Source organism: Phycodurus eques, chromosome 2 (genome assembly GCF_024500275.1).
Source record: "Phycodurus eques isolate BA_2022a chromosome 2, UOR_Pequ_1.1, whole genome shotgun sequence".
Taxonomy (NCBI): domain Eukaryota; kingdom Metazoa; phylum Chordata; class Actinopteri; order Syngnathiformes; family Syngnathidae; genus Phycodurus; species Phycodurus eques.
In genome coordinates, this window is record NC_084526.1 from 19455427 (window position 1) to 19482799 (window position 27373).

The 27373-nt window shown below is 40.4% G+C and overlaps 1 protein-coding gene across 4 annotated transcripts in view; it reads right to left on the reverse strand.

The window, feature by feature from the left end:
* Window positions 1-27373, reverse strand: part of adcy7 (adenylate cyclase 7) — an 87712-nt gene that overhangs the window by 6513 nt on the left and 53826 nt on the right. For 3 of the 4 annotated variants that reach the window (XM_061669067.1, XM_061669058.1, XM_061669085.1), the window contains exons 3-22: window positions 26628-26825; window positions 25146-25310; window positions 22822-22971; window positions 21226-21386; window positions 16737-16848; window positions 16081-16208; window positions 12795-12953; window positions 11657-11789; window positions 9943-10131; window positions 9644-9687; window positions 9348-9407; window positions 8184-8261; window positions 7034-7103; window positions 6854-6951; window positions 6685-6769; window positions 3309-3446; window positions 3100-3210; window positions 1129-1325; window positions 319-430; window positions 70-228 (exon numbers count right to left, since the gene is read on the reverse strand). In XM_061669067.1, coding sequence (XP_061525051.1) covers window positions 70-228; window positions 319-430; window positions 1129-1325; window positions 3100-3210; window positions 3309-3446; window positions 6685-6769; window positions 6854-6951; window positions 7034-7103; window positions 8184-8261; window positions 9348-9407; window positions 9644-9687; window positions 9943-10131; window positions 11657-11789; window positions 12795-12953; window positions 16081-16208; window positions 16737-16848; window positions 21226-21386; window positions 22822-22971; window positions 25146-25310; window positions 26628-26825 — 2547 coding nt within the window. The remainder of the gene's footprint in view (window positions 1-69; window positions 229-318; window positions 431-1128; window positions 1326-3099; window positions 3211-3308; window positions 3447-6684; window positions 6770-6853; window positions 6952-7033; window positions 7104-8183; window positions 8262-9347; window positions 9408-9643; window positions 9688-9942; window positions 10132-11656; window positions 11790-12794; window positions 12954-16080; window positions 16209-16736; window positions 16849-21225; window positions 21387-22821; window positions 22972-25145; window positions 25311-26627; window positions 26826-27373) is intronic. The other variant, XM_061669076.1, reaches the window with a different exon arrangement.

Genomic DNA, 27373 nt, shown 5'->3' on the forward strand with positions numbered 1-27373 from the left:
AATAGGTGTGCGGGCTTCGTAGCCCCTTACACAAACCTGCTGTCTGTTAGGAATTGACCCGAGTCACACCTCGTTTTTCTTGTTCTCGCCAACAAAGAGCGAGGCCACGTGGGCGGGCAGCACGTTCTCCAGAAGCAGGCGGTTTAGGTTCTCCCGGGTCTCGATCTCATCCTGCTCCGTGTGGTTTTTGTACTTGAGCAGGAAGTCCTGGCGGAAGCACGACTCGTTCTGAGACAGATGGACACACAACCAAGAATGGTTTGGTAACATTGATGATGATGATGATGAGTGCAATTTAAGAGCAGCGTAGGCGAGCACCTGCTGTGAGATGATGAGCATGGTCACCAGGAACAATGTGATATAGATGCAGCTCATCACCTGGGGGTGCTTCACCAGGCCCACCAGCCTCACCATGGACTTGTCCGCTAGGCTGCATGAAACAAACGGTGTCACTCATACACTTTTTACTACTCCTTCTTATGGCTGTTAATATTCTCATTCATCCAGGTCAATTCAATTCTCAGGGATTTTTTCTCTCTCTCAATTCTCTTTCTGAGCCGCTTCTCCCCTAGTGAGGAGGAGCGGCTCAGAAAATGGATGGACGTTCTTATATCTCTTATTTTTGTGTTTTGTTTCAAAATTCTTAATTATAATAATTTTCATTTTTTATTTTTCAATTATGATTTTTTTTATAGATTACTTTTTAATTTGTATTTTTTTTATCCACAAGAAACTTGGTCTAAAATGTCAATTCACTTGGGAGACCTTGACATGCTTTGGTAGGCGCTGCTAATTTGGTTAGCAATGCAGTGTCTATGAACTGAGATAATTACGCTTACTACGAGTTGCATTTCTGAGAGAGGGATTTATTTTTTCTTAATTAGTCAGTGTTCTTGGTAGTTTTAATTTGATTTGTCGCAAAGAACTTATTAATTTTTACGCGCTTTTTAATATGGGTTTATTTGAACATGTCAGACATAAGGCTTTTAAAGCTTATTCCGGACCAACAATCCGTCAAAATAAAGCTTGAGTAACTCTATTACGATGCAAACAAATAGGTCTAAATCCCTCCTATGTGACCTGAGACTGTCGGCTTTTTTACGACCTTATCGTCATCTTGAGTCCCACCTGCTGCAGTTGCCCTCTCCGGTAATCTGAGCGTGAAGGACGTCGGCGTAGGCCACAAAGAGCTGGCTGTTGGTGCTGAGGATGATGATGTAGTACGCGCTGGACGCCAGGGTGAGGAAGAGCACTTTGAGCTCCAAGCTGACCCGCAGGAACACGCCGCAAGCGATCAGGGACAGGATACAGCAGTAAACAGAGTACTGCAGGGGAAACCATAATAGTGGTCATTTTAAGTCATTCCTACTGCATTTCTAGTACAAGTACACACATAGTGGTGACTGAATCCATTCATGAAAATGGCAGAAAATCTGCTTTTTGCCTTTTGAATAAGACCTTGATCATATTGGTTTGGTTAAATTGCCCTTGGTTTTAACATGTCTCTTGGTTATGCACATAATTCAGTTAATTTAGAACAATTAGCATAAACAGTAGACCTAAAAGGTCGACATCCCCATGAAACCAAATAAAAGGTCAAATGAAAATAAAATCAGTTTTTTCCAACTGGACTTCCTGAAGGCTCTGGATGTTGTGGGGCTGTCCTGGTTGACACGCCTCTACAACATCACATGGCTATCGGGGACAGTGCCTCTGGATTGGCATACCGGGGTAGTGGTCCCCCTTTTTTAGAAGGGGGGACCAGAGAGTGTGTTCCAACAATAGGGGGAATTCCAGTCCTCGGCATCCCTGTTAAGGTTTATTGGTCTGGGGGTTCTGGAGAGGAGGATCCGTCAGGAAGTTGAATCTCAGATTCAGGAGGAGCTGTGTGGTTTTCGTCCTGTCTGTGGAACAGTGGACTATCTGTATACCCTCAGCAGAGTTATCGAGGGTGCACAGAGGTATGCCCAACCAGTCTCCATGTGCTTTGTGGATCAACTCTCACTGGAGAGGTTCGGAAGAGAATCAGTCCCTCCATATCGGAGGTCATGGTACTCCGTCGGAAAAGGGTGGAGTGCTCTTTCCGGGTTGGGAAAGAGATTCTTCCCCAAGCGGAGGAGTTCATGTGTCTCGGGGTCTTGTTTACAAGTGAGGGAAGAATGGAGCTGGAGATCAACAGGGAGATTGGTGCAGTGTCTGTAGTGATGCGGACTCTGTATTAGTCTGTTGTGGTGAAGAAGCTGAGCCAGAAGGCGAAGCTCTCGATTTACCGGTCGATTTACGTTCTTACCCTCACCTATGGTTACAGGCTGTGGGACATGACGGAAAAACAAAATCGCGAATACAAACGGCCGAAACGAGTTTCCTCCGACCTTCCTTAGAGTTAGTAGGGTGAGAAGCTCAGAATAGGGCCGCTGCTCCTCTGCATTGAGAGGAGCCAGATGAGGTGGCTCAGTCATCTTGTTAGAACACGTCCCTGTTGAGGTGTTCCGGGCACATCCCACCGTGAGATGAGAAGGCCCCGGGGATGACCCCGGGATACACTGGAGAGACTATGTCTCCCGGTTGGCCAGGGAACGCCTCGGAATCCCCCCAGAAGAGTTGGACAAAGTGGCTGGGGAGAGGGAAGTCTGGGCTTCCTTGCTTCAGCTTTTATCACCGCGACCCAACCATGGATAAGTGCAAGAAAATGGATGAATGCAACAATAATATAAGATTTTTTTTTTTTTTATAATTTGGTTGCTTGACTGTTGCACTCTTATGCTACTGAGCAGTGAGGCTGTGTTAACCAAGATTATTCAACTGTTAAGTAGCAGTAAGTACACAAGTGGCAATTGTGACTCAAAAAAAATAAAATAAAATAAATAATAAATAAAGCGCTAAAATAAAATAGTGGTAAAACCAAAACAATTTAAGGACATTTATATATATATATATATATATATATATATATATATATATATATATATACTGTACACTTTAAAAATATTTTTTTCCTGTTACATTTCTTTTTTTCCCCAATTAAAAAAAAAAAGGAATTTTTACAAGTAGACTGTCAAACTTTTATTTCCATTATAGTCATAGAGAGGCTTCTCTCACAGGCAAATAGAAGAGTCCTCCCTGTAATCCCACTCGCTGGGAATCATTTGCGTGACCCTGGGTGTGAACGTCACCACTGGAACATTGTCGAAAATGTGTCTGGACGAAGCACTGTGTAACAGAAGATAAAGGAGGATGGAAAACTGAAATAAGCCAAAGAGCAAGATGCCTTTTTTTTAAATTATAACTAAGAGGGACTTCTTGTTTACCAGGTTGAAGACTGCCAAGAGAACTATGACGGCAGTGGTGACGGCAGCCAGGGGGAGGCGCACACAAGGCTTCTTCACCACCGCCTCAGAGACCATCGCCAGCCACTGCCAGCCTGACAGTTTCTCTGGAAACATGCGCTACATATACACACACAGGCAAAGAAGTGATGGTTGAGAAGAAGACATTCATTGTCATACATGATGTGTGAGGGTTGACTATTCCGGTCAAGGATAGAAAGCAGGGGAGCATTTGGTCATTTGGGGGCTCAAGGCAAAACCCAGTCATTCGGTACTCCACGTCCGTGTATTGCAAAGATTTTGAACGTTTATTATTAAATAATAAGTGTTAAGAAAATTCTGCAAATCCTTCTTGAGGAATATGGCAGCTGGTCGATGGAGGGCGCTAGGATGGCGCCCCACCACTGATGCTGGTCACCACATTACTTTCCTTAAAAGGCAAAAACAGTTTTTTTAAATATTGATAGTAAAATAAAAAGATTTCAAAATACCGTATATTTTTAGATATTTAGATAAGCAGGATAAACAGTATGTAGTTAGTATTGTGTCAAGTTGTTTCACTCGCTTTTGTCTTGTCTGATGAGTGATGCACTCGGGCACATTAGCGATGTCTAGGGCGCATGTACCTTTACCCATTGAGTCTCGTTAAAAGTTTGACATGTACAGTAGCTCCTTTTATAATGCGAGAGAGAGGGCCGAGGTTGGGGTGCAACACTACAGCGCCTGGCCGACCTCACATCCTTTGCTCAGGATCTATGCACGCAGCATGTGATTCAGTAAAGTTAAAATCAAATCAAATCAAATAAATGTCAACCTCAACTTCCGGTCAAGTCAAGCAATGTTCGCTGACTGTCTGCTGGAATTACGGTTTATTTTACGTCTTCATCATACCTCTGCAACTTCAAAGGTAAGTTGAAAACATTGGTTACTCTTGAAACAGATGTTTTATTACGTTAAATGAATACCAGCTCACGTTCTTCGGCAGTCTTAAGAGTCGTACTAACCGAAATGCTGTTAGCCTGGGTGTTTGGCATTGCGGTTAGCACTACTTAATTCTCAAGCCAGTGAGGACTGGAGGCGTTGAATGAGAAACGCATTCAGGTGCCTGCCTTACAATTGAGCGGTGACCTGTTATTTTGGATAAAGATGTTGCTATGAAGTTTATGTCCACTTCAGTTATAACATTGAATGGCTGACCAAGAGAGGTATTCCAGCAAGCAGGTTCAAAATGCTCTTTGTCTAAACCTGACTTCTGACTTGACCGCTCCTGAACTCAAAAACCAGGATCACTCAGGTCCAGAACATCCATCCATCCATTTTCTTTACCCCTTATCTAGACTAGGATCGCGGGCTGCTGGAGCCTATCCCAGCTATCTTCAGGCGGGAGGCGGGGTACACCCTGAACCGGTAGCCAACCAATCACAGGGCACATACGAACAAACAACCATTCACACTCACATTCACACTTACGGGCAATTTAGAGTCTTCAATCAACCTACCACGCATGTTTTTGGGATGTGGGAGGAAACCGGAGCGCCCGGAGAAAACCCACCCAGGCACAGGGAGAACATGCAAACTTCCCACAGGCGGGGCTGGGATTTGAACCCCGGTCTACAGAACTGAGAGGCAGATGTGCTAACCAGTCTCCACTGTGCCGGCAAGCTCCGGAACAGCTGATCTGAATTAGTTCAGTCAAGTCTAAGTACGCTCAGCTTGAGCTAAGCTAGTTCACGGCCACAACCACGACATGGTAAATGGGCTTTCACTCGTGTAGCGCTTTTCTGAATAAACGAACCATTTTTAACCAATAAAATTTTTGATTCTCATTTTAAATATTTCAAATTATATGAGCAATTATTAATGAAGTCATTATTTTAGTTTTTAAAATTGTAAATGTACATCTAAAATTATTTTAGTAATGTTAATAAAACACAAAATAAAAATTATTTTGACAATAAATAAATTAACCAATGATTTAATTACATCAATGAATATACAGTAATAATACAAAGGTAAAATGGGTTATTTTACAAAAAAAAATATTTCTCACTTAATTTAATTATTTAAAATTAAGCTAACTTAACCAATTTATTAAAAATTAACAAATCATTATGAAATTTCTATATATTCAATTGTATTAACAGTCAATCAATCAACCAAGTCTAAGAGAAATGAATACAAACAATGCAAAACATATTTGGGATTCTTGGCTCATCGGGTCATAATTTGATAAAACAAAATACTGTATTTACATAAAATATTTCTACATCAATCACTTGCAATCCTGTGGAACTATTTTTCTTACATGATAACAGCCGTTTCCCTGTGACAGTGACTTTTTTCACCAGCTGACACATTATTGCACAAAATTTGCACTGACGTCAGCAAATATCCAGTGTTGTCCGAGTATGAAAAGCAATCGTTTTTGATCAGAAATTAGTTTGGGAATACCAGCATATCATTTTAGATGTAGTTGTGCCTCAATATCAATTGGATTGTTGAGAAACGAACAAGCCGTGTTTGTTTCAGGTGGGAACAGACACGTAAAACGTCAGGATCGAGCATCGTTCACGGAGTTAGTTACCACGGTAACTGAGTCGGAATTCCTCTTTCCCAACTCTTTGGAACGGATGGATCATGCTTTCCATCATCTCAGGGTCAACTTCCTCCCAAGTTTTCATGTAACCTGCTTGCTGGAATATCCCCTTGGCGTCCATTTTGGCTTGAGGTTTCTATAAAGTTAATGCTACTTATTTTTAAAAATGTAGATTTAATTTACCTTACAGTATGTTTAACATTGGAGAGAAACACCTGGAGTCCGTTTCGGCTTGAGAGTTTGCTATAAAGTATATTTTATTTTATACACTGAATTTCTTTAATTAGTTTTCATTTTTGTGTAAAATTGAAGCGCTGATCTGACATCCTTTTTGGCCTGAGAGATTGCTATAAAGTTAGGATAACTTTTTGAAAATATTGTTTTTACTATATATACTGAATTTATTCAATTGCGTTTTATTTTTTCGTTTATCATCACATGTCTGACTTGGTGTCATTTATGGCTAGATAGGTTGGTAAAAATTGTATTTTATTAAAAAAAATTATATTCTGTATTTTATTTACTTTATTTCAACATTGAATTGCTGACCTGGTGTCCGGTTTGGCTTGAAAATTTGCCGTAAAGTTCATTTTATTTGACATAAAAAATAGGTAAATTTCATTTTAAAAAACATGCATTTTTTTTGGGTTTATGATTGATTTTTTTAAGCATTGGGCCCCTTGGCCTCTATATGAATCAAAGTTATTATCATTATTCTACAAATGTACAGGTATGTGAAACCAGGCGGCTTTCCACACTGACCTGTATGTGAGCTGCAAAACAGATGGCCAGTGTCAGCAGCAGGACACACGCCAACACCGCGAACGTCACTCCGAGTATCTGCCGACTGACAGCGATCAAAGCAACCGGTCGTCAGTCAACCTCCATTTTCTGCACTTTTGTCATTGCTGCTCATACTGCTCATACTCACTCCCTGGTGACTAACATCTGGATGGAAAAGATGCAGAGGAAGATGATGGCCGCGCAGCCCACGTAGTCCTTGAACATGGGCAAATCCAAGGCTCGGTACTTTTGACAAGGAGACAATGAGCGCACATTTGAATGGGAACCAAAATTAAGACAACGTGGTAGTTTGTTTTGTTCAACTTACCTGTTTTTCTAGGTCTTTCTTTGGAAACCATATGGCTAAACTGCCACTCTCCTCAGACTTGTACCATTGTCTTGGAAGGAAGGAGATAAAGAAAAAACAGATTGTCGCATTAACTGGAGCATCTGCCATCTAAAAGCAGCATGATCTTGTGTGTAAAATAATACAGTGGAGCTTCTAGAGCAGTTGTGAGCCAAAGTAAATATTCTTTAATCAGGCCTACCAAGCCTTTACATTATCCAGACTCCTTTTGTTGCATTCTTTTGTTATTTTTTCCTAAAATGGGTTAATTAACATTCAGTATTTTTTTATAATTGTTTCGCTCTCATTAAATAATTGTTTGATGTTTTTTAATGTAATTAAAAATAATTACCAAAATAAAAAATGGCTGACTTGGTGTAATTTCTGGCTAGATATGAGAAATGAGTCCAAATAAACTGTTTTACACATGCATTTATCAATGTTTTATTTATTTTTGAAAAAAATGGGTAATGTATTATAATTAACTTGATCATCATCAATTATTTATTTAATATTAAATAAACTAACATTTAAAAAATATGTAGGTAAAACGATTGGTTAATTATAATTACAATAATTAAAAATGTGAACTTATTTCATTATCCAAGTATAAAATATACATCAAGTTTATTTATTTTCTAAAATTATTATAATTAAACTGATTATACATAAATGATAATTTGTATGAACTGAGCACATTTATTAAAATAAAAAAAACATATACATTTAAAATGATTCATTTAAATAAATAAATAGTTAACTAAACATGTAGCATTACAAAATATTTGCCTCACAGTTGTCAGGTTCTGGTTTCGAATGGCGGCTCAGACCAGTCCACACGAGTAAGGAAACTGTACTGGCTACAATGTCGACAACGTACAATGACAATATGCCTCAATAGTAGCACGTCGGGGCATTTGCTTAGCACGTGTGCGGCGGAGTCGAGAGGTTCCGGGTTTGAATCACACACAGGCTATCCTACACATTGTTAAGAATTGCTTCTACACTTGGATGACAGTTGATACTTAAGAAAGGCTTTATGGCTGTTTGAACATGGAATGATTTAATTCCATTTCCTTTGAGGCTTTTTTTAAAAAATGTTTTAATGACATGGCCTATGGAATGGACCTACTTGGTGCCCAGTTCATCTATGGTGGTGGTCATCTCGTTGTGCAGCTCCTCATCAAAGCGACTCTTCTGAGACTTATTTCTGCGCCGGAGAAGCAGACGCCATTAAGGAAAAAGACACATAAGGCCGGGTTTGGGGGTTAACGGCTGCTGTGTGCACATTAGTCAGAGAGAAAATGGAGATTGTGGCTGTATAGATCATGCCTGTGTTGCACAAAGAGGGGGAGGGAGTTAACCGGATGCTGTAAGTTAGATGAGGTTTTCAGGGGGCTATGAAAAGCCCCCTTACGCTATCTGGCAGGAAGGAAGCCGTCGCACAGATGTACACAGCAGACACAAACGCGCCCCACCCCAGTTAGAGCTCAGGAGAACGTGTCGGCAGGATCCTGAAAGGAGGTAAGCGGTGTCATGTGGTGAGTAGGAAGACGAGCGAAAGAGCTCTTTTGAGGTTAGCGTTGGTACGTTAGGACTCGCCGCTCAGCTAGAGGTTCTCACCCAGCTACAAGTCAAAGACCCATATTTTTCATTTAAAAAAAAAAAAAAAATCATTGTATTTGTTTCAATGTATCTTCTCAAATAGTGGCTGTGCATCTAATACAGTGTTTCCCAACTTTAGTTGAGCCAAGGCACATACACTACTCATAAAAGGTTTGTTTTACTCTGCTGTCTGCAGCCAGGTCAGCATTGAAAATGACAATCTGTTCTCAATTGCCTTACCTGCATGAGTAAAAGTCAAATCAGGTTCAAGATATGGGACTTTCAGGAGGAAATTTCAGGATGCACCTAGAATGCACTACAGTGAACCCCTGCATATTCACAGTTTGGTATTTGCAAACCTGTCCTCCGGTATTTGCTGAAAAACTCACCTATGCACTGTTTTTGTGCTCAGGCCGAAACCATGTCTAATATAATTGCATTGGTGACTGTGGCTCTCCTTTCCCACATGCAAGGGCATTACAGTAACTAAGTACATACAGTAAAATCCCATAAAGAAAGATTGTTTGAAAAATCTGTGATATTAGGGGGAACACTATTCCATAAATGTACAAATAAAAGCCACCATTTGTGAAAATACAATAAATGATTCAATAATTCAATAAACAGTCAGTACAGGTTTTCTTAATTGAAGGCTGAGAACTCCTGCACTGCGCCAGGGGCCCAAACTCACTTATAGCTGCTGAATGAGGGCGTGGACAAGGACAACCGCTCTTCTAGTGACTCATCAAAGCTGTCATAGGAAGAGTGCAACAAGTAATAACACAAAACACATCTTGCTATGAAGGTAGCCCCTTGTTATGTCAATGTATGGAAAACCGCCATGAAGAGACAAATAGAGCTTGTTGACTGGCTTTGGAATGCATGTGCATGAGACTTCATTTACAGCAGTTGACATCAACTTTGCTGCAGTGCAGGCTCAAAATAGCAAAAAACGGAGATTCACTTTTTTTTTTTTTTCCCCCTTACCTCTCAGTAAGCTTGGAGCTGGGTGCTGTTCGCAGTGGGATGTCCTGACCAAAAAAAAAAAAAAAAAAAAACTGAATTTGTCTTAGTTTTGTTTATTTCCATTGTGCAAATATTACATTATCGTGAAATAATCATGTGACTGAATATGGATTTTTCTTTTTAATTTGTGACTTTTTTTTTTTTTGTTTGTTTTTTTTACTGTATGGAATATTTATCAGCATTCTGTTTATTTCAGTTGTGCAAGGTGGCAATTATCGCAAATAACTAAGCATGAGTAGATTTTCTGCAGTCACGCTTACCTTGCTGAACGACTTGCCGTTGCCGAGGGTTTCCACCGCGAAGCCCTCTCGGCTCTGCAGGTGGGCGAACGGCTTGACGGCCCCCCAGGACTCCAGGTAGCGCGTCATGCGCACCGACGCTCGCATCTTCAAACCGTCGTTCACACGAGGCTTGGGGACGCTGCGGCTGCTCTGCGTCGGATCTTTGGACTCGTTAGACATAAACAGCACTTATGAAAACGTTAGCCAGTGATAATTTGACTTACAAGTTGAATTTTTGTGTGACCGAGCTTATACAGTGTTCCCTCGTTTATCGCGGGGGTTACGTTCCAAAAATAACCCACGATTAACGAAATCCGCGTAGTAGGAAACTTTATTTATTACAATTATCATACTATATGTTTTAAGGCTGTAAACATCATCATCAACATTTTCTCACATTTCTATATGGTTTAAACACGCTCAAAGTTCAAACCTTTGTAACAAAAATAAGTATATTATTATTATTATTAGTTGTTGTCGTTGTACTTATTATTATTATTGTTAACACTATTGTATAACGAAACAAAGGTCAAAACCTGTTTTAAGGCCCAAACATTTTTTAAAGAAATAAATATGTAAACATTTTCTGACAAATAATGATGACATTTTTTTGAAATAACGAATTACATTTTAATGAACAACGTATGTGATTGGAAACATTAGAAATGATTAATTGTGACTCGCGCGGTTTTTCACGCTTCCTCTGACCGTCCTTCTTCGTACTGACGCCGCGCCGCTGTAGCGTCCTTTTCCGACCTACTTAACATAGTTATAGGTTCTTCGCTCTTTTTTCTTCTGGGTGAGAAGATTCTTAGAAACAGACATGCCACCTTCGATAGTTAGCACCTTCCCTTGCCTCTTGCGTGCGACCGCAGGTGCCCTTGTCGGTGCAGCACGTTTCGTCAACCTTGTTGGTTATGTCTGGGAGGAAACTTGCAAACAGGAGGCACTTTAGAGTCACACTGCTAGCAATCGAACACTAATTCAAATTTAGCAAGCCTAACGCATTCTGTGCTGTACAGGAGACATGGCACGGAGGAGAGGGATTCAAATCGGTCTACAGTACCGTAGCCAATCAGGACGCAGAATACAATGCGGCTTCTTACGCTGTAAAAACTGAAAGCAAAATTGCACTGTAAAAAATCCGCGAATTCGTGAATCCGCGATCGTCGAACCGCGAAGTAGCGAGGGTTGACTGTAACTCATTTGACTCATACATTAAATTCCTCTTCCCTACTGAAATGAATTGCACACCCGTGACAGTAGTGAGGATAAGATGTACGGAAAATGGATGGATGGAGGGATGAAATGCCACTACTCCGTTCCAGCCTCCCCCACAACAAAAAAAAAACTAATTTTGTTACATTTAAAAAAAATAAAAGAAAAATAACACTGTATTGTGTGTATTGTACTATATAAAAATATACAGTTATAAAACATAATAAAACAGAAAGTAGTTTCCTTAATTGCTACCATTTTCTTTTCCACTTCACTTGGGGCACTCGGAAATCCAGGTACCACAGTATTTGTGACATTTACAGGGAGAAGTATATCCAGATACAGATCATCCTCCACACACCCACACATCATGCATATATATTAGAGTCATTCTAAAAGGTACTGTATGCTTTCAAGTGCATGCATAACAAGCATTAAGTGCCTTTGCAGGCGCGGCAGAAGGCCATAAACTCACCCGAGGGTCAATAACGAGGTAGGTTCTGACGTTAAGCTCCTTGAGGTATTGATCCCGGAGCTGCCCGTCGCCCTCCTCCACCTCGTACGCCTTGTTCAAGTGCTTCAGCGTGGCCTCAGTGATGTGCACACGTCTATAATGATCAGAATGATGAGTTGTTGTTTTTGTCACTGTTTTTGGCCACGGTTGAACATTTAGTGAAAAAGACTCCACCACACGACAAAGAAACAAGAGAAGCTCATTGTGGCTGGCGAGTGAAAACATTTATATTCACATTTAGGATCCAAAAACAGAGACGTTTTTCACAGAAATATTGAAAATCAAATACTTCAATATAGTTTTTTCACAATGAAAATGTTATTGCACTTTTTCATTTTGGGGGAAAAAAAGATATTCTTTCACAAAAACATTTTAATAATAGTTTTAACTATTTATTGGAATTGCTTAATTTAATAACTTTTTTAAACAAAAATATTTCCAAAAATGTTTTTTGATTGTGCAACAACAAAGACAAAATGTTTTGATTCAAACGATATCAAAAAAAATTATAATAATCTCATGTTAAAATTATTCATGCAGTACAAAAAAGGGATAACTTTTTTTTTTCCATATTGTAGGAATTAAAAATATTCCTTCATAAAGAAAATTACATATTTGGCCACTGTATGATTAATTTAGCACAAAGAAATTATTTAGGGTTTTTGTATTCTATAAAAACGAATTATTTTTCAATGTGTTTTTTTGTTTTTGTCGTACTGTATGAAACAACAATAATTAAAAAGTAAAAGTTGTTTTATTTTTGGGAGCTAAAGCTAAAACATTCACAGAGAAAATTATTATTTCATTGCATTGGACAGCAATGTAATATGCATCTAGTAGGGTTGGACCTTTTGACTAAATTTGTTTGACTATGGATATGAATTTCACTTTCTATTTAATATATTTTTTGAAGAACATTTAGATTTTTTGTTTTTTAATGATTGCAGCCAAGTAGTGCACTCAAAAATAATTTCCACATACAACAATCAATCAATTATTTTGCCCTTTCACAAGTGTCATCTAGGAGATACCACGAATAAATACATGTAGTAAATGACTTGGGGATGGAAACGCATTCCCTCGTACTGGTAGCACTCACCCCGGAAGGCCTCCCGACTCCATGTGATTGGCCAGCGTCACGTCATGTGACCACACGTCAAACTGCCACTTGCGCAGGCCAATCACGCCGCACAGCACGTTGCCCGAGTGCACGCCCACTCGCATGTTGATGTCCACGCCGGTGGCCTCTCGGACTTGCCTGCCACATATTCAAACATTTATCTCAGTGGCTACTTCCCTCTGAGAACATCCTGGATGTTATGTCTAAAATGCGAATAAAGAGGAATAAATTAGATGCCAATTCTCATTGAGCCAGCAAATGTATTGGTCCATTCGTGTAATAGACATCTGTTGTAAATGTTGCCATTCAGCTTCATATTAGAGAAGAACAAGTTGTGAATTTCTTTTTCTTTTTTTTTTTTTTTTTTAAAATAAAATAATCAAAGAAGTTCAAGTTTGTCATGTTTGTCCTGTTCACTGCTGCGTTTTGTTTTTCAATTGCCGAGGAGATCTCTGGAAGACGGTTCCTTCCGTCATGCACCTGCGGGCAATGTTGATCAAGTGGAGTTAAAAGTTGGATGCTCGGAGAGGATTCATCGGATTACTCTTTAGCTTGCCGCCAGTCTGATTGATCATTTTTTTGGACACTTGAGTTTTTGTAAGTGATTTTGTTATTCCTACTCTTGTTCATTTCCATGCATCTCTTTTACAACATGTTTTTTTCTTAGTAATATTGGTTTATATTTTTCTGCTGTTGCGACGCTTTTTCTGCCGTTGTTTTTTTTGTTTGCATTATTGTACTGTTACAATCCATGTATTCGCCTTTTATTTACCCTCGCGATGCACCTCCAGCCATCTGCGGTTGTGTGTACTTTGTTTTCTTTGTCTGCCACGTATTCATACGCCTTTTGTTAATGACTATATTGTTTACGCACCTTACGCGTTGTCTGCATTGGTCTGTCACACACCTTACATACATACGTAATAAAATTCATTTACCTGCATTTTAGGTTCATCCTGCAATTTCTCTTGAAAACCAAATATCCTGAATATGCCTTTCTAACTTCCCCCTTACTAATCATTGCCACTTCACTGGTCTACCACACTTGCCTCTTCTACTCTCCCTTCTCTCTCATTTTCCTCATTCATCCACTCCTCGAAGTATTCTTTCCATCTAGCTAGCACACTGCTGGCACCTAGTCAACATATTTCCATCTCTATCCTTAATCACCCTAACCTGATGCACATCCTTCCCATCTCTATCCCTCTGTCTGGCCAGTCTGTATAGATTATTTTCTCCTTCTTTAGTGTCCAACCTGGCATACATGTCATCATATGCCTCTTGTTTGGCCTTTGCCACCTCTACCTTTGCCCTATGTCGCATCTCAATGTATTCCTTTCGCCTCTCAGTGTCCCACTTCTTCTTAGCTAACCTTTTTCCTTGTATGATTTCCTGTACTGTGAGGTTCCACCATCAAGTCTCCTTCTCTCCTTTCCTGGCAGAAGATACACCAAGTACTCTCCTACCAGCCTCTCTGATCACCTTGGCTGCAGTGGTCCAGTCTTCTGGAAGCTCCTCCCGTCCACCGAGAGCCTGTCTCACCTCTTCCCGAAAAGCTGCACAACACTTGTCATTTCTCAGCTTCCACCACATGGTTCTCTGCTCTGCCTTTGTCTTCCCAATCTTCCTCCCCACCACCAGAGTCATCTTACACACCACCACCCTATGCTGTCTAGCCACACTCTCCCCTACCACTACTTTACAGTCGGTAACCTCCTTCAGATTACATCGTCTGCACAAGATGTAATCCACCTGCGTGCTTCCACCTCCGCTCTTGCAGGTCACCCTATGTTCCTGCCTCTTCTGGGAAAAAGTGTTCACTACAGCCATTTACATCCTTTTTTGCAAAGTCTACCACCATCTGTCCCTCCAAGTTCCTTTCCTGGATGCCGTACTTACCCATCACTTCTTCATCACCCCTATTACCTTCACCAACATGTCCATTACAATCTGCACCAATTACGACTCTCTGTCTGTCTGGGATGCTCAGAACTACTTCGTCCAGCTCCTTCCAGAATTTCTCCTTCACCTCTAGGTCACATCCTACCTGTGGGGCAAAGCCACTAATCACATTATACATAACACCCTCAATTTCAAGTTTCAGCCTCATCACTCGATCTGATCCTCTTTTCACCTCCAAGACATTCTTAGCCAACTCTTCTTTTAAAATAACCCCGACTCCATTTCTCTTCCCATCTACACCATGGTAAAATAATTTAAAGCCTGCCCCTAAACTTCTAGCCTTACTGCCTTTCCACCTGGTCTCCTGGACACACAATATATCGACCTTTCTCCGAATCATCATGTCAACCAACTCCCGAGATTTTCCTGTCATAGTCCCAACATTCAAAGTCCCCGCATTCAGTTCTAGGCTTTGTGCTTTCCTCTTCTCTTTCTGCCGAAGAACCCGCTTTCCACCTCTTCTTCTTCAACTTCGACCCACAGTAGATTAATTTCCAATGGCGCCCTGCAGGTTGACGGACGTTGTTAACCCGGGCCAAGACCGATCCGGTATGGAATTCTTTGGATGAACGCTCATATTTGTTTGGCAAAGTTTTAAGCCGGATGCCCTTCCTGACGCAACCCTCTGCATTTCTCCGGGCTTGGGACCGGCCTCCAGTTTGCACTGGCTTGTGCCCCCCATAGGGCTGCATTATCATAAATCTATTTGCTCATTAAATTAATTTGAACATCCATTATTCTCTTCCAACTCCAAAAAACACCCAAATTGTTGGCATGCGTTATTAATATTGACAATCAGCACCGGCTTGTATACAAATATTTAAAACATGAGAATATAAAGAAATGAACTGGTTTAATAAAGCATAATTACTGTATGTTGGGGCAAGCCAGAAGTGCTGACAACAACTGTGCGCCACAGCTGTGTGCCTTTAAGGGAGGTGGCCTAGTGCGTAAAGTCAGAAACATGGACAGTTAATCTCTCAGCATCTGGATGAGAATTCTGCTCTCCCAAAGCTGCTTGCAATTGATTTCATTTTGTATTTGTGCATTTGACTGTCTCGTTCAATATGCACCTAAAAGTGCATCGGCGACTGTGAGTCTCCTTTTTCCCCCCACTTTGCTCGAGCGGCATCGTAGCTGAAGACCGTTCGCAACCCAGATTTTGGCTTACAACACAAAGAAAATAAACAACCAAGCAACAGCTCGTAATTTGAAAAACTTCAAAGCTGGGGCACTCACAAGTCAAGGTAGCGCTTTATATTCTTGTTATTAATGGAGTCCCTTTAGTATTTTAATAACTCACTTGATGGCTTCACACATGTCCAGGCCCATTTTCACACAGTTCTTGGCGTGTTTGGGCAGAGACACCGGCAGGCCCGATACACAGTAATAGCAGTCGCCCAGGATCTTGATTCTCATGCACTCGTTTTCCTGGAAAGAAGTGGATGTATGAGTAGTATATAGTGAACCCTCATTTGTTGTAGGATATCCTTTCCAGACCCACTCATAATAGGTGAAAAAAAATGCAATACAGAAAGATCTTATAATAATAATAATAATAAAAACTAACCCCACACAAACACACACTTTATAACACACTTTTTAAACGTTGTAAACATCTTTTTCACACAAAAAAGATTGCAAGTGTAAGACATGGAAACTACTGTACATATTGCTTTGTCTGTATGTCATGAGTGTACTCATTGAATGAATGTGTATTACTCTCCTTCAATTCATAAACGGCTGAAAAGTGCATCGGTAGCTTTGGCTCCCCTTTCCCACATGCGAGGGCATTGCAGATTACCGCGATTGACAAGTAGATACTTTCTACAAAGCAGCATTTATTTTAGGGGTAAGGCCTATTATAACATAATATGACGGTTATATCACAATGTAGGTCAAGTAAAACTAGAGTCAAACAAAAAAAGGAAAACAACACTTCAATAAATGCTAACAAACCTTTGCAATTTGGTCAAACTTTCCGAACAGTTTGTTGAGCATGACAACGAGCTCCTTGGGGGAACAGTCGCTGGCCAGTCGAGTGAAGCCCACAATGTCGGCATAGAGAATACTGCAAGGAAGAACACGTTATCATAAGAAACGCTAACACGTCACAACCTGTCGCATACCTTGGAAGTTGAAAGCCCCTAAAGTCGAAAGTGTCCCAAATTCAAACAAAATAACTGGGGTAAAAATACTCTCGTTTCCTTTTTCTTTTTTTTCTTGCAACACTGTTCATGAAAAAAATGTACATTTCCCCCTGCTGTGCAATACCTTATCAAATCGGGCAAGACTTGAGTATACTGACTCAGCAAATAAAAAAAAATAAAAAAAGTAACTTAATTTCCTTTACCTTGTGACAATCTCTACTATACTTATTCAGGAAGAAAACCCCTCTTTTTCCATTGTATTGAAACAAAATAAAATTTTCCACACAAATTGGCCACAAAGGAAATTTTGGGTGGATTTGATTAAAAATATTTTTATTCAGGAAAAAAATGTTTTGGGATTATCTTTTATGAAAACAAAAATCTGACAAAATATTTTTTGTAATAACTTTTTTCCCTCCCAAAAAATAAAAATGAAATATAATATTCAAAATATGTTGTTTTTTTGCCCACAAGAAACCCCTGGGAATATTTTTCTTACCGGATTAATGTTTTACTGAGATTTTTTTTGCAGTGTATAAAAACAAAACAAATTTCAGAGAAAGACAAAAACTTATTCAGTCGTTTTAATACAATATATTTTTTGCAACTTCTTTTTTTGCAATATGACAAGAATGTTTTTAAAAAATGAGCGATGCAAATTGCTTTCACATCGCACCTTTGTCATTAAAGTGAAGACTGGGTGTGTTTTTATTATTTTCAAGTCTTACTATAACAGTGGCTAACATATTCTCACACTTAAGTCAAAAAAGGGCAATGATGACAATAGAACAGGAAAAACAACTTACTGCGACACAGGAAAGACTGGCTAAATAGAATGCCACAAGTTGCTTCAAGTTATTGCACGTCTATTTACACTTGTATAACACTGAACTAGCCCATGGAGATAAATAGTTTTCTGAATCTGCCTTTAAGGTACTTTTCTAAACCAAAATATTAACTCTATTTGGCCTCATGTTGATTTTTTATTTGTATTTAATTTTTTTAAATATTAAATATTTTGAATATAAATTATAAACCATAACACACACACACACACACACACACATGGGCCCTTTCCAAAACAGTTGAATATCATGGAAAGGTTTATTTAGTTCCGTAATTCAAAAAGTTACATTTTCATAGATTATAGATTCAGAGCCCACAATGTAAACAATTTCAAGTATTTATTTATTTATTTTTACAGAATTTGGGCTTCCAGTTCATAAAACCCACGAAATCAGGAATTGAAAAAAATTTGACTACTGTGAAGAAATCAGCCCGAATTTTGCAGGTCATAAATGTTTTAAATTGAGTGTCACACACTAATCATCTACTCAACTCAAAGCACCTGCACAGGTTTCCCCAAATTGCTTCAGTTTGGTTCAATTGTCTCAGTCGGGTTCTATATGGGGAAGACTACAGACTTGACAACTGGCCAGAAGACCATCATTGATACCCTCCACAGGATGGGTAAGCCACAAAAGTTCATAGCTAAGGAACTTGCTGTGTCCAAGCATATCAATGGAAAGTCTAGTGGAAGGAGAAAATGTGGCAGGAGAAGATGCACCAGTAAAAGAGATGACCGTGGGCTTCAGCGGATTATCAGACAGAAGATTCAAGAATCTAGCAGAGATCCAGAAAGAGTGAATGGCTTTCTCAGAAGCCGCAGGAAGTACATCCTCTGCTGGACCTTTTTGAGGACGGAGTTGATGTTGATTGCCCACTTCAGGTCCTGAGAGACTGTAATTCCCAGGAACTTGAAGGTCTCGACGGTTGACACAAGGCAGCTGGACAGCGTGAGGGGCAGCTGTGGCGAAGGATGCCTCCTGAAGTCCACGATCATCTCTACAGTCTTGAGCGTGTTCAGCTCCAGGTTGTGTCGGCTGCACCACAGCTCCACTTCCTGTCGATATGCAGACTCGTCACCGTCCTTGATGAGGCCGGTGGCAGTGGTGTCATCTGCAAACTTCAGGAGTTTGACAGCCGGGTGCGTTGAGGTGCAGTCGTTTGTGTAGCGAGAGAAGAGCAGCGGAGAGAGGACACAACCTTGGGGCGCCCCAGTGCTGATGCTGCGTGTGCTCCCCAGTGTCAAAAAGCTTGGTCTCAGTTGCAGGTCTTGCAACAGGATAATGACCCAAAACACACAGCTAAAAACACCCAAGAATGGCCTATGAGCCCTGATCTAAATCCGATTGAACATCTGTGGAAGGCGCTGAAACATACCATCTGGAGAAAGCACCCTTCAAAGCTCAGACAACTGCAGCAGCTTCTTAATGAAGAATGGGCCAAAATACCGCCTGAGCGGTACAAAAGTCTCATTGAAAGTTCCAATAATTGTTTGATTGCAGTGACTGCCTCACAAGGTCATGCAACAAAATATGAAGTTAAGGGTACCATCATTCTTGTCCAGACCGGTTTCAAGTGGTTTTTTCCCCTAAAATAATTGTTGAACCACAATTCAAAAGCAATGTCTGATTTTCATTAAACAATTTTAATCCTACTTTTGTCGGATTCAAGTTATTTCTAACCACTGAGGGTTTTTCTTTCATTAACAGAAGGGTACCAACAATTTTGTCCACGTGTAATAAATAAAAAAAATTAATAATATATATATATATATATATATATTTTTTTTTAACAACACATTTTTTAAAAATGTGAAAATTACAAAAAAACAAAGGTGTTACGATAGTGAAAGTTTGATACTGAAATGACTTATTTCCATGATTTTCTATGGCAAAATATTGGACTCCACTGTACTGTATACTTTATATATTAAACTCGTTGGTCAGCCTGGGCCGCTGGGAGGACAAAAACACATTACGCCTGCTCCTTCTCCATTATGACTTGGACAAAATAGGCCAAGTGCTTGAAGGAGACACTCAGTCCACAAAAAGCCGCAATGATTTCTATGAACGGAGTAATTTATATGGGGTAGAGTCAGGGTTGGGGCCTCTCATTCAACACCTTCTCACTGCAAGACGGTCTGATTGATGCCTTTGTGGTCTCCTTTTGATAAAAACACGCATGCACGCACGCACGCACGCACGCACACACGCACACACTCTCTGTCCAACTCTGAGAGACACACACAATCACAGACACACACACATTCTCTCTCTCTCACACACACACACACACACACACACACACACACACACACGCAGGCATGCACAAACTGTCTCAGAGACACACATACTGTCGTGCAAAGCAACTGGTGAACAGAAAGAAAGGCCAGACTTAATGAAATACATCAAGTAACGCCTTTTCCATTAGAAATAATAAAAAAGTCACGTGAATCCATTTGTTAGGCCAGGTCCAGAGAAAATGGAAGGATTTTAGTCAAAGTGGACCAATGAATCATAATTGTGCATTTCCATAAATGGAGCATAGTAAAGAACACTCTGACATTCATCCGAAAAAAAATATAATAGGATTGTTTACAGGCTGATCCAGGACAATTGGAGTCTGTAAGTGGGTCAGCTGTCAGGAAGTAAACAAATCCGTCAGAGAGAGGCAAATCTGCTTCATGGGACAATTTGATAAAGTGGTGTTTCATGTGGCATTCAATGTAAAATAGACTTTTCGATGGTCTGTATAGAAATGGTTGGGGCTCTGGAGTGCCTGCTCACTCATTAAGTGTGCAATTAAACAACTATATAAATCTGGGAAAGTGCAGCATCAAGTTTATCTTCTTTTTAGGGAAATGCAACATCAATAGTTTTTCTTTTCAGGAAAGTGCAACAAAGTAGTTCTTTTTAAGAAAGTGCAATATCAATAGTTTGTCTTTTTTAAAATGTACATCAATACTCTTCTTTTTAGGGAAGTGCAACATCTATTTTTTTTTTTTATTTTTTTTTTTTTTTAAGAAAGTCCGACATCCGTTGTTTGTCTTCCCTTTAGGAAAGTGTGAAATGAATTATGTTATAGGAAAGTGTAACATCAGTAGGTCTTCGTTTTCATTTTAGGAAAGTGCAACACTAACAGTTAATCTATTATAGAAAGGGCAACCTGAATAGTTTGTCTTTTGAGGAAGGTGCAACACAAAAATTGCCTTCTTTTCAGGAAAGTAACTCGCCATGATGTAAGTTGCAATGTGGGTTTACAGAGTAGAGGTGTGGCTCGAGCCACATGTATTCTGTGAGGGGAAAAAAAAAAAATCTTAAAACTGTTACACCCGCCAACAACTGTGGTAACAAAAAACAAAAAAAACAAAAAAAACAAAAAAAAAAATCACATATTGACAACCACAGCAATGGCATGCATCCATTTTTTCCAATGTCATTTGTGTTTGGTACCTGACGTTTTCGTGCCGTTTGACATAGAGGCTGTGAAAGTTGTTGTCTTTGACGAGCCGCTGTTGCTCCTCCTTGTCTTTGCAGTCCTGCAGGCGCTCCATGATGGCCAACTTCATTTTCATGGAGATGTAGACCGGCAGCACAGACTGCAGCAGGTTCTCCTGCAAAAGCCAAAATGCGTGTAGAACTTGCATGATCTTGGAGAGCACACGCACACTTGTCCACAAATACAGTGTTTACAATCCAGTGCTGGTAATAGTCCCGGTTAATGCCAAAAAGAGGGAAATATTTCAAAAGAAAACTCCAGTGAAGGCAGAAAATTTTAATTAGCACGGGATGGGCTGGTCACAACGATAAATATTCTGAAGCAAGGTCACCCGGAGGCCAGCCAAGGATGGGGCTTTGCGGAGATCAAAGAAAACCTCAAACCGTAGTAACAAGACTCTTCATTTGTACTGCATGTCTGTCATGTTTGCTTTCAGTGTTTTCTCAGTCAGCTGAATGCAAAGCAGCACAATCTATTAAAAGGACACATACACATAGTGGTGCCTTGAGATAAAGAGTTTGAGTTGTTCCACAATCAGGCTTGTAACTCAAAACACATACCCACCACGGTGTCCACATCGTCACAGAGTAAGCGAGTTTGTGCCATTTGACAGATGCACTCTAATCTGTGCACGGAAATACAGCTCTGCTTCCCTTTTGGCTTTGACATGATAGCTGGGGTATCGCACCTGTGGAGGATGTGACCGCTTCTGCATCACAGTGAAACTGATACTCAACGTTGTTCTTTGTGGCGGTCTTAAAGACCCACACATTTTCAAAAGTTCAATTTCAAGGTCTATGGTTATCATTCCACTTTTCATCGTAACTACCACTGGTTACGAACGTATGGTGGCATTACTCAAATATTGTATCCAACAAGTTCTACTTCCTGTTGTACGGTTATTGTCACACCTTTCATCTTTGTCCTCTCTGATGCGCTGCTGTGGTGGCATAAAACAAGACATTCAAAGAAAAAGCAAAACGCATTTGTGAGGTTGATCCTTTAGGTCAGAGGTGAGCAAACGCTTTTGTGTTCAAGGACCACTTTAGATTTTTGGAAATGGACATATGGGCCAGGTCATTCACAGATGACGCTAAAATTGTTAAGTAAACATAAATGATAAAAAGGATAACTTGTAAACTAACATGAATAAATAATTCAGAATGATGTGTAAAATGCAAAAATGTTGTATTTTTATTCATAACTAACCAATGATTTCATAATTTTTTAAAAATTTAATGTTGACGTAGTTTTAAAATTTTGCTTATATTATTTCAATTTACAATAAAATAACCAACTCATTAATAACATTTTAAAAATGTCAAACGAATATGGAAAATAAATTATACTCTATTTGTTTTATTAATTATTTACCGACATAAAACCCTTTATTGCAGTCCATAAATGGATAGGGAAAAAAATAAGAAGAATAATGAAGACTAACTACATTTGAACCAACCAATTTGAGGAAAATATGTCCAAATGAATGCAGTAAGTAAATGCAAGGTAAATGCTCATTGGGCTGGATTAGTGTGTGTGGCTTAACTAACCTGTTGTCTCTTCTCTATCTCCAGCTTCATGCGCATGCTGAGGCATCGCAGCGTGTCCTGAAAGGTCTGCCTGAGGGTTTTCTCCATGAGGACCTTGTGGAAGGCTCCCACCACGCTGCCACACAGGAACACCACCGCATTGGACAGCAGCTACACACAAAAGCACAGTGAAAGCAGACTGAACCATTAGAATAATGTGTGGTGCTAAAGCAGTTGCTTTTTAATGACTATATAACATTTCCCACAGGAAATCATGTAAAGTAAATTCGACATCATGAAACCTTTCATTTTTAACCTGCCATACACGTATGCTGCAAAGAGAAGTACAACCAAACAAAGAAGAACTACTCAGACTTTGAGGACACACAATGGAGGCGTCATGTACACTGCTGCTTGAAAGTTTGTCAACACTCTTCTCCTTTTTTTGCAAAAACAAACTAACCTTGTTAAACATACATCCAAATCCCAATTTGTAATTTGTGTCTACTCTTCGGAATATTCCAAAGAGTAGACACCAACACAAAAAGAGACATGTTTTCATTATGTACTCCAACAAACCCCCCCCCCCCCACCCAACAAAAACTGATAATTGTACATGTGCAAAAGTATGTGAAGCTGTATTTTTTTAATTCAGCAGGTAAAAACATTTGCTTATTAATCAACAGAACCAAGAGCAAAGGAAATGGCTGAGGAGATGAAGAAAAGGATATTGACAGCCCAGCCATCTGGGAAGGGCTTTCAGACCATTCTCGAAAGATTCCAGCTCCATCCATCCATTTTCCAAACCGCTTCTCCTCACTAGGGTTGCGGGCGTGCTGGAGCCCGTCCCAGCCATCTTCGGGCGGGAGCCGGGGTACACCCTGAACTGGTCGCCAGCCAATCGCAGGGCACATAGAAACAAACAACCATTTGCACTCAGGTTCACACCTACGGGCAATTTAGAGTCTTCGATTAACCTACTACGCATTTTTTGGGGATGTGGGAGGAAACCGGAGTGCCCGGAGAAAACCCACGCAGGCACGGGGAGAACATGCAAACTCCACACAGACCGGGCCGGGATTTGAACCCCCAGTCCTCCAAACTGTGAGGCAGATGTGCTGACCAGTCGCCCACATGCATCCAATGTAAGATAAATAATTTATAAATGGACGGTCTTCAACATCAGCAACTCTGCCATCAAAACTCCATCCATCAAAACTTTCACCCAGAAACACCAGAAGAAAAAAGGTAAAGGCTGACCCAGACGTCACCTCTAGAGACTTGCGGATCTCTCTGGTAGCCTCTCGGATAAATGTGCACGCGTCGACCATTAGATGAAAACTTAATTGCCATGACATTCATGGGAGCGTTTCAAGAAGGAAGCATCTACTCTCAAAAAAGAACAAATCTGCCCTTTACAACTTTGCCAGAGAGTATTTGGACAGGCCAGAGGACTTTTGGAAGTCCTTTCTCTGGACAAACAAGTTAAAAATAGAAATTATTTAGTCACAATCAAAACCACCATATGCCAGCACTGCATAGGAAGGAAAGAACCTCCTTCCACCGATGAAGCATGGCGCTGGGAATGTGAAGGGTGTGGAGACCTGGACGATTCCATCGTATCTTAAGAGCCATGGGTTTCCAGGCATATTAATAAATTCTTGACCAGAATCTCCTGCCATCATTCAGGGAGTTGAAGCTGGGATGGAACCAGATTAAACAACAAGACAACGAACCAATGCATTCCAGCTAAAGTACAAAGGAAAAGCATGAGAGAAAGAAGATTCATATTGTGAATTAATGTCTGGACCTTAATCCGATTGAAATGTTGTGGCGAGACATGAATAGGTTGCTGCATGCCAGATGTCCCCTCAACCTCTCTCAACTGGCTGAGCTTTGCAAGAACTAGTGGGCAAAAATCCCCATAAACAGATGTGAGAGACTGGTTAGTGGTTTCAGTTAATGTGTGGTTGAAGAATTTTACAAGGGGGCGTAAAATGCAGGCTTTTTCTTGTCAAATAACATTTTCTTGCATTATTATGACACTCAGAAAATTACGAATCATATCGTAACTATCAAAAGATTTTTTTTCTTAAAATTCTGACTTATTCCCCAGTGAAATGATGGTCTTTTCTTGCAATGTCCAAACAATATTCTTATATTCTTGTATAATTGCAACTTTTGTTTTTTTTGTAATGAATTTTTCTTGTAATACCGCTACATTATTCTAAAACAACACCTTTTTTTATGTGTTTGGTGCACTCGAGATGTTTTCTTCCTCGTCGTGTGCGGGGCCGCGTGTGTTCTCGGCTTCAGATGATCTGCAGGCTGTTTTAATGGTTTACCTGGTTGGCGAGGTACGGCACGGGCGCGTCGCTGTACACGGTGAGGCGCAAAGTGAGCGCTACGATGTGGGACAGCGACGAGACCACGCTCAGCGCCACCGCATACCACCACGGGAACGGCAGCATGGTGTACACGGTGAAGATGATGAACAGGAAGAATGGCACCTAAGGGAACAAGAACAGGGAGGGAACAAAAATATATATATGATCATTTTCTGTAGAACTAAGAAAAAAGAGAAAAGAAGATAAGGTTTCTTAAATCGAGGCAAAATGTGTTCGTTTCTTGCAGAGCATTCACTTGCTCCATTTTTTTCCCCGCGAAGGTTTTATAACTTGAGATTTTATCACGCTTTATGAGTAAGTTTATCTTCAAATACAAAAAAACAAAATACAGCGGTACCCTGACTTACTTAATTCTTTCGGTGACCAAGCTCGTAACTCAATTTACTCTCATATCAAATCAATTGAAATGCCATTAATCCATTCCAGCCCCTAAAAAAACGGTATATTGTATTTATAGAAAAACACGAGGATATGAAAAGGTAAACTTGTGTAATGTTTTAATTGTCATGAAGCCGAAGGTCACCCACACGCATGTGCATGAGTGGTGTGCCGATGTGTGCCTTTAAGGGGCGTGGGCTGGTGAGTGACATCAGGTTGGCTGTTGTGCCTAGCGTCTGCTCCATGCTCCTTGCGAGTGCTTTCATTTCGAATGTGTGTTGACTGTTTGTCCCGTTCGCTAAATGGCTGAAAGTGAAACGGTGACTCGTTTTTCACGTCACTCGAGCAAGCGGCGTATCTGAAGCTCGCTCGCTCGTAAGACATTTTGGCTCACAACACAAAGCAAATATTCAAAAATTGAATAAATAAATAAACACCCAAGCGATGTCTCGTAAAATCAATAAACTCAAGCTGAGGCACTCATAAAGTCAAGGTACCACTGTACCATAATTCAATAGGTATAGGTAATGCTGTATACTGTACACTGGTTTTAAGCCATGAGTGGGAAGTTGAGGCTGGAGCCATGTTCGTCAAGTCAACCTTTCCAGTTTTGTTGCCCCTTTTCTTCTCACAACAAATTTTCTTGTGATTTGACGTTCTTGTAAAATTGCAACTTTGTTCTCATGATATGAAGTTTTTATATCTAAAATATAGCTACATCACACTCATAAAATGCTGAGAATTTGGACCTCTGACCTAAAGGATCAAAACAGTCCTTGTTTCATTACTCAAAAGGATGCGCTTTGTCGATATCACTACACTGCTCTGGCATCAGTCAATCATTTTCATTTGCAACTTCATTATTTTTTTTTATAAATAATGCTTTTTTGTGTGTGAGATAACTTTCTTCCTCATAAAATGTCATTCTCTTGCAACATGGTGACATTATTCTCATAAAATTAACTCCTAGTACATTCCTCGTTTGATAATTTTTGTTGTTTTTAAGTGCAGCTGGGGGTGGGGTGGGGGCGGAATGCTCACCTGATCCCACGGTAGGACGACAGGCCCGCTGAAGATGAAGGTGAAGCCCATGGCGAGGTGCGCCGCCCACACCAGCAGGCCCAGCGGACGCCGCCAGCGTTGGGACAGCATTTCGGTGCACACCAGGACAAAGACGGCCAGGAAGACGCACAAGCCGCCGCTCACAACGCTCACAAAGGCACAGTGTTCCTCAGCCCTCTGGAAAAGTACACAGACAAATGAACACCTTGGAAGAGAGTTGCAGACGTTCTTATGTAAGCGTACTCCGTCGTCAGAGCGGATGCAAAATCAATAAGTGGAGCTCGACGAGACTCCTTCCTTCCATTCAAATGCTGAAAAAAAAATATCACGTAATAAGCAAAACAAGCTACTAACAGCTTCCAAATGGACAATACTTTAGAAATGCAATTTGGACATACTCCACATTGCTTTCAGCTCTTCACAGGCTATCCATGTAGGATACTGGAGAAGTTGATGAGCTGGAGCCTATCCCAGCGAACTTTGGGGCAAGAGAGGCAGAGTGCACCCTGACTGGTTGCGGGACAATTGCAGGACAAACGAGCATTCACACCTATGGACAAATGAGTTTTGGATTCAACCTAACATGCAGGTGAGTCGACCATGGCTGATGTTTGGCAAGAAAAGCGGGGTACACCCTGGACCGCTTGCCATCCAATTGCGGTGCACACATAAACAAAAAAGCAGACATTCACACCTACGGACAATTTCAAGTCTTCAATCAACCT